This window comes from Malurus melanocephalus, unplaced genomic scaffold (genome assembly GCF_030028575.1).
Source record: "Malurus melanocephalus ecotype Western Australia unplaced genomic scaffold, MMel_1.1 scaffold_170, whole genome shotgun sequence".
Taxonomy (NCBI): domain Eukaryota; kingdom Metazoa; phylum Chordata; class Aves; order Passeriformes; family Maluridae; genus Malurus; species Malurus melanocephalus.
In genome coordinates this window covers 1,196,372-1,203,611 of record NW_026623402.1, presented here as the reverse complement: position 1 = coordinate 1,203,611, position 7,240 = coordinate 1,196,372, and the positions used below count along the sequence as shown (strand labels likewise).

The window sequence follows — 7,240 nt, the reverse complement described above, 5'->3', positions numbered from 1 at the left end:
CAACCCCCGGGAGCGCTGAACCCCCCCGGGCCGGGCCCGCCGTGGGGCTGCACGAACCGCCGGTCCCCGCGGGGCTGTGGGGCACCCGGGCCCAGGGCACGTGTTTGGGGCCCGGCCCCTCCGGGCGCTGTCTCTGCCCCACGGCCCGGGGGGCTCCGTCCCGGCGATCCCGGGGGTCGGCCACACCTGAGCCCCCCCCGGCTGCATTGGTGGGGCAGCGACCCAGGGCGGCGTGGCGGCTTTGCTGGAATCCCCAGCGCTGGTCACTGCGGGCCCGTGYGTTGGGGGGTGACTGCATGGTCACGGGGATGCCGCCGTCCCGCCCGGACACTGGGGGCTGTGTGGCCCCACACTGACCCCGGCACGGGGCAGAGCCCGGGGAGCAGCGTTCCCACTGCCCCGAGCTCTGAGAGACCCTGCCTGGAGCTCAGGCTGCTGGGTGTCACCCTGCAGGGAGCTCAGGGGGCTGGGGTCTCCCTGCCTGTGACGTCAAGGAGCTCAGGGACACCCTGCCTGCAAGCTCGGGGTGCTGGGGACAGCCTGCCTGTGAACTGGGGGTGCTGGGGACACTTGGCTATACCCTGCTTGTACACTCAGGTATGCCCTGACATGAGCTTAGTAAGCTTGGGAATGCCCTTCATGGAGGCATGGCCYTTCATGGAGATACCCTGCCTGTGAACTCGGGGATTCCCTGCCTGCAAGTTCAGGAACACCCAAGGAGCTTGGGAGCACCCTGCCTGCATAGCCATGCCAGCACAACCCACAACACAAGCTGCGGTCAGTGCTGGACACGAGTGGACAGCAGGCTATCTGCCGTGGTCCTTGTGCTTGGCTCTGACACCCCCGTGGGTTTGTTTCCCTCAGTGTCCAGGTCAGTGAAATGTTCTCACTGGGACAGCAAGGACCCAATTCTGCCTGCCCGACACAAAGCCCACAGTACCAGCACCAGGCTGGGGACACCCTGGGGACTCCAGTGGGTGCCACCTGTCCTCTTGCCTCTGTCCTGCCCTTTCCCTGGCCACATGGATATCTGGACAGCTTCTGAATCCATGGGATTTTGCCCTTTCCGTGTTTCACTGTCACTTCTCAGGTCTCTTCCCAGGAAGAGCAGCTGGGGCAGGTTGCAGGAGGTCTGCCGGCGAGGAAGCAGGCTCTTCCTCCTTCCCCGGTATTTAAGAAACTGCTTCCGTGCTGCCCAGTCCTGGGCCCCTCCATCCCATTCCCCTTCAGTGTCTGGTGGTCCAACATCCTGGAACAGTGCTCCAGCCATCTCCTGACCCAACAGGGATGATGTCTCCAAGACCTGCAGGATTTGGTGTACTTTGGGGACAAGTTTGGGGCTGGTTTCAGCAGGAGCGGGGAGGTGGGTGACAGCCACCACCAGATGGGAGCCCTGTGCCACAATCCTGSTGCAAGCAGCTCTGTCCATGCCGCAGAGGCTGCTCCCAGGGAGAGGAGCAGACCCCGGGRCACCCGTCACCAGGACACTCACTGGGAACTGCCTGTGAGGGAAGCAGTGCAGTGGGTGCTTGGCACCCAGTTTCACCCCTTGCTGGGATGCTGCCTCAGAGGCTGGGGACAARTGTGTTCCCAGCCGCATGGGTGATCTGGGATCCTTTCTCATCTCCTTGGGATGTGCTGGCATCCTTTCCTATCCCTCTAGGATGAGGTAGGGTCCTTCCCCATCCCTCTAGGGTAATCTGGGATCCTTCCCTATCTGCCTCGGCTGAAGTGGGATCCATCCCTGTCCCTTTGGGCTGAGCGAGGAGGATCCATTCCCTCCTTAGGCTGAGCGAGGATCTTTTCCCATCCCTCCGGGATGAGCTGTGTCATTTCCCATCCCTGTGTATCTTGGAGGAGTTGTGCTGCATTCCCCACTTGCAGCAGGCAATGCTGAGTGGCCTGAGAGCCTCTGCTCAGTGCCTGGGCACACGGTGGTGCTGCAAGTATCCCTTAGATCAATCCCTGGGTCTCAAACCCCCGTGCTTCCTCCATGGCCTCACCAGGAGGGCAATGAGGGCGGGATGCCRGGCTTTGCTTCCCAGGCTGGCTTTGGCAAGGCTCTGGGTGGAATATTCCCATCTCCCTGTCCTGGAGCCGCTGGGCACCTGGACRGGCGGCTGGAGCCCGCCTTATCTTGCCTCACGCCGGCGGCCCCGCTCCTGTGTTTAGTCTTTGGTGCCTCGCAGCATCCCCGGCGCCAGCGGGTGCTGGGTGCCTGCACTCTGGGGAGAGTTGGCCTGGTGTGATCCAAAACCTCTGCCCTGCTTCCCTCGGGGAAGACAGGGGGTGTGGGTGAAGCCAGACCCCACAGCAGTGAGCTCTGCTCGGGGTTTGGTGCCCTGGACCCGGGATGTTGGCTGCCCGGAGCGTCATCATCGCCGGCTCCAGGAGGCATTTCCCGGCCCATCTGCGGGGCGAGGGCGTGGGGGGCGAGGAGGCAGCGGCAGGAAGCAGGCAGGAGCTGCGGCTTGGGGTGGGACGGGGGCTTCTCTGCTGGGAGCTGTCATCTGGAAGCCATCAACGGGGCGGGAGGGAGGGAGCCGCCTTCCCGGGGCCACACACGCCGGCCGGCCCTGCGGGGACACAGCCGGCCAGCCCACAGCCTCCCTCGCCCACCCGGGGGTCCCCAGCTCTGCTCACCCAGGCCTGGCGCAGGGCAGTGTGTCCGAGCCCAGTGGAGCCAGGGGGCTGCAGCGGGGCCACCCTTTGGCCAGTGCATGCCCCAAAGCTTTGGCTACGGGGCCGGAGAAACCCACCCACCTGCTTCCCAGTGCTGCAGCRTCGTCCCTACGGTGGCGTGGAATCGTCATTGCAAAGCAAGGGGGGATGCAGGGAGCTGGCAGCAGGGSTGCAGCCCCCTCCTCCCTGACACCTTGTCTCCTCTCTCGCAGCTTGGCCAACATCCCGTTGACTCCAGAGACCCAGCGGGACCAGGAGCGGCGGATACGCAGGGAAATCGCCAACAGCAACGAGAGACGGCGGATGCAGAGCATCAATGCTGGCTTTCAGTCCCTGAAAACCCTCATCCCACACACGGACGGGGAGAAGCTCAGCAAGGTGAGTGGGATACACACGCTGGTCCTGCACGTGGAGGGGCTGGAAATGGAGTTGGAGGTATTTACCTGTTTTAACTCGGTGATGGAGCTCTCTCCTGGGGAGGTTTCCTCACAGGAGTGGGTGTGCATCCCCAACCCAGTGTCCTGGAGTGGGCTGGAGTGTGTGACATGTGTGACAGCCCCAGTGTCCTGGAGTGGGCTGGAGTGTGTGACAGCCCCAGTGTCCTGGAGTGGGCTGGAGTGTGTGACAGCCCCAGTGTCCTGGAGTGGGCTGGAGTGTGTGACAGCCCCAGTGTCCTGGASTGGSCTGGAGTGTGTGACAGCCCCAGTGTCCTGGAGTGGGCTGGAGTGTGTGACAGCCCCAGTGTCCTGGGAGTGAGGTGATGTGCCTGGGTGAGGAGAGGACCCCGCTGTAGAGGAGTGGGGTGAGAAGGCAGTCGGTTGGGTTCCCGAGGTGGGTGAATTGAAGGTTTCACCATGGAGGAAATCCCAGGGGGAGCCTGGGGGGAAGCAGGGACAGGCAAGGAGCAGGGCTGCTTGCAGAGCTCGTCGGGAGGAGGTCTGGGGTAACAGCGGGGTGTCTCCTGCCTCAGCGTGYCCCTCCCGGCTCTCCCACAGGCAGCCATCCTCCAGCAGACGGCCGAGTACATCTTCTCCCTGGAGCAGGAAAAGACTCGGCTACTGCAGCAGAACACCCAGCTCAAGCGGTTCATCCAGGTAGTGCCCGAGGGATGGGACAGGAGCGGGTGGGACAATCCTGGCTGGCCGGGGAGGGGACGCCATCATGATTCCTTGGTGCTAAGAGTGAGACCCTTTCCCCTGATCAGCCAGAGAGTGGAGATGTTTCCATTCTCCTGGCTGGGCAGGGAGCCCCATTCAACCCAGCATCCCTTACCTGGCAGGGGAAGAAGGGTTAGGTTTTTCCCACCTATTTGGGGTGTTGGAACATGGCCTGGTGGCAGTTCTGGTGCTCAAGTGCCCTGGTTGAACTGTTCTGGGTGTCACAGTGAGGCAATCAGGTTGGCACAAGGCCGGGGAGGTGAGGACCATGATGGGGGCACATCTGTCCCCAAGCATCAAACACAGCCCCAGGGAGAGCCTTTCCTGCAGGGAGCTGTGGTGGGGAGTGGCATYGCCCACATCTCTGGATGACAGCATCCATGCCAGCCCCCTTTCYCTGACCCCACATTCCCATGGCAGGAATTCAGTGGCTCCTCCCCGAAACGGCGACGGGCAGAGGACAAAGATGAGGGGATCGGCTCGCCAGACATCTGGGAAGATGAGAAGGCTGAGGATCTGCGGCGGGAGATGATTGAGCTCCGGCAGCAGCTGGACAAGGAGCGCTCGGTCCGCATGATGCTGGAGGAGCAGGTGAGGCCAGGTGCCCTCTTGCAGCCTCTGTCCTGTCCCCAGTGAGCCCCAGGGACAGGGGCAGTGCTATGGGGTCACTGAACACCAGTTCTGGGCATCGCTTCTCCATGCTTGTCCAGGGTTTCCTGGCTCYGCTGTGCCCACCCCATCAAGGGGACAGCCCAGGTTCAGGGGTGCCGTGCTGGGCTCCCCACTGATGTCGGGGCTCTCCGGCGCGCAGGTTCGCTCCCTGGAGGCCCACATGTACCCCGAGAAGCTGAAGGTGATTGCTCAGCAGGTGCAGCTCCAGCAGCAGCAGGAGCAGGTGAGGTTGCTGCACCAGGAGAAGCTCGAGCGTGAGCAGCAGATCCGAACGCAGGTGAGTGCGGCCCAGACACCCCCAGGTGCTGAAACCCCGGGGTTGGTTCGGTGCTGACTTGGCACCTCCTGTGGGCAGCAATGTCCCAGTAAAGCTCTTGCCTGTGGTGATTTGGGAAAGGGGTGGCCCAAAGCCCCCCACAGTGCTCAGGGGGCTGTGCTGGTGGGCACCCCRTGTTTAGGGAGGGATCGTGGGTTGGACACCCGTGGTGGTTTCCAAGYGGCTCCATTCCCTGGCAGGAGGGGGTTGTACAGGAAAGGTTGCATGCTATCAGGCAGCGTTTCACCTCGGGGGCTTCACCTTTTTCTGGGTGACTCCCACTGAATTTTAGGGATCCCCAGCCACTCCCTGCTACCCACCAGGCTGGGAAAAGGGAGCATCAACGTRGCAGGCAGTGGGGATGGGAACCTTCAGCCTTTCCCCTGACACAGCTGGATTTGGCAGCAGTGCAGGGAGGAGGTGAGCGTTGTGCTGGTTCCAGTCCCTGTGCGCTGCCACCCTCAAGCCCAGCCCGGGGCCACACCACTCCTGGAGCATCAAAGAGAGGGAGGAACAGCAGCTTCCCCGCTCYTTGGGCTTCTGCATAGCCATGTCCCTGCAGGGTCCCCACTGCCACCTCCCGGGGAAGTTCAGCCTATTTTTAGGTGAACTCTCCGTAGCCTCCTGCTAGGGCGGATCTTCCCATCCGCTGCTCCAGCGAGGATCTCCGAGGRGTGTGGGGAATTCCTGGCCACACAGGGGCTGGCGCTTGCATCTCCTGGCTTCAAAGCCCAAATTGCTGCCCTTTGGGATATGGGGAACTCTTCAGCAAAGCTGAGGTGGTGGCAGCTTTCAGCTGGCATCCTCCTGCATCCATTGAGATGGAGAATTGGAGCAGCCGAGCGATGCTTCAGCTTTTATGGAGTTCAGGTTCTGTGAACAAGCGCGGTGCTCTCCCCAGCACCGTGGTGCCCAGGTCCCTGCTCACCCGGGCTTTCCCTTCTGTCCCCAGCTCCTGCCATCACATGGTCCCCCAGCGCCCACCCACCACCCCACTGTGATCGTTCCAGCGCCACCTCCCTCCCATCACGTCACCGTGGTCACCATGGGCCCATCCTCAGTCATCAACACGGTTTCCACGTCCCGGCAAAACCTGGACACCATCGTTCAGGTGAGCTGGGGAGCGGTGGGGGGTTTGGCAGAGAGGGGTCTGGGGAGGTCCCCAACCCCGTGGGGCGGGTCGGAGGGAACCCTGGCGATGTCCTGACAGCCGGTGGCTGCCCTGGGCAGGCGATCCAGCACATTGAGGGGACGCAGGAGAAGCAGCTGCAGGAAGAGGAGCAGAGACGYGCCGTCATCGTGACGCCGGCGCGCGCCTGCCCCGAGCCCTCTGCCTCCGACACCGCCTCCGACACCGAGGGCAACGACAGTGACTCCATGGACCAGAGCAAAGAAGAGCCCTCGGGGGACGGGGAGCTGCCCTGACACCCCCCGGCTGGCAGCCGGGGAGGGGAGCCGGGGCGGGGGGGAAACGTCAGAGAATATGCTGAGATTTTTAAAAAATACAACGCGATTTGGGTCTCTTTTATGACCTTTTTCCAATACTGTAAAGCAGAGCGTTAGAGGCAGGCAAAGGTCACCCTGCAGCTCCCTGGGGGGGGYGGGAGCTCGGGGGTGGCCACAATGGGATGTGGGGGGCTCGGGGTGCTGTGGGGGGTGTTGGGGATGGGGGTCACAGCCCCCCACCCTTGTTTATCACCCCCAACCCACCAACCCAGAGGGAATCCTGCCAAACCGGCAGCAGCCCCGCTGTTCGTGTTGGTGTTCCCTTGGGACAGGGCCTTCAGTTGGGATCTTAATTTGGTTTTTTCCTTCTCTCGTGGTTTTGTTTTCATTTAATTAAATGTTTGTTTTTAAGCAGGGGGGCGATGCCAAGTGACATGGCAGCAAAGGCAGGACAGGGATCCCCGGCTTTGGGGTACCACCATGGCTCCCGTACCCCACATGGGGCAGGGAAACCCCCTTGGAGAGTAAAATAATCCTGGGATGATGCCATTGGAGCACGATAGGAGGGCTGGCATGTGCCACCCCTCCCTGGCATTTCCAACACCCACCTCCTTGGCACGGGGATGGCGGGTTGGGGCTGATTTTACACCCCACCTCTGTCCCCGTGCCCATCCTTTTTCCCCCCACCCCATTCCCATCCCTCCTTTAAGCACTTAATCTGGTTTGTGGGGTCCGTCAGCTCCAAAGAGCTTTTCTATTTTGTGATTGTGTCGCTTGGGTCTGTCGTGGCGGGTGGGGGGGGGGTCTCTGTTCTGTCCGTCCCCCCCTCACCCCGCTGCCCCCCACCCGGCTGTAGGGTTTTAGGCCAGTTGTGTGTAGAGCCTCGGTGGTATTCAGTAGGTTCCCCCCCAGCTGCAGCTGTTTCTCGGTTCCTTTCCCTTTTTTTTGTCTTTTTTTTTTTTTTTTT

The 7,240-nt window shown here is 62.1% G+C and overlaps 2 protein-coding genes across 2 annotated transcripts in view; one reads left to right on the top strand and one right to left on the bottom strand.

Moving 5' to 3' along the window:
- The window catches only part of LOC130577178 (protein enabled homolog), a 4,622-nt gene extending 4,324 nt beyond the window's left edge, over positions 1-298 (bottom strand). Inside the window, 1 exon segment of the mRNA XM_057372339.1 lies at positions 86-298. Within this exon segment, the coding sequence (XP_057228322.1) occupies positions 86-298 (213 nt within the window).
- Positions 299-2,624: 2,326 nt separating this feature from the next.
- TFAP4 (transcription factor AP-4) lies at positions 2,625-7,234 on the top strand. The gene is made up of 6 exons (XM_057372410.1): positions 2,625-3,060; positions 3,678-3,776; positions 4,260-4,430; positions 4,651-4,788; positions 5,780-5,938; positions 6,058-7,234. The coding sequence occupies exons 1-6, from the start codon at positions 2,830-2,832 to the stop codon at positions 6,250-6,252; spliced, it is 993 nt and encodes a 330-aa protein (XP_057228393.1). The 5' UTR covers positions 2,625-2,829; the 3' UTR covers positions 6,253-7,234.
- The last annotated feature ends 6 nt before the right edge of the window (positions 7,235-7,240 follow it).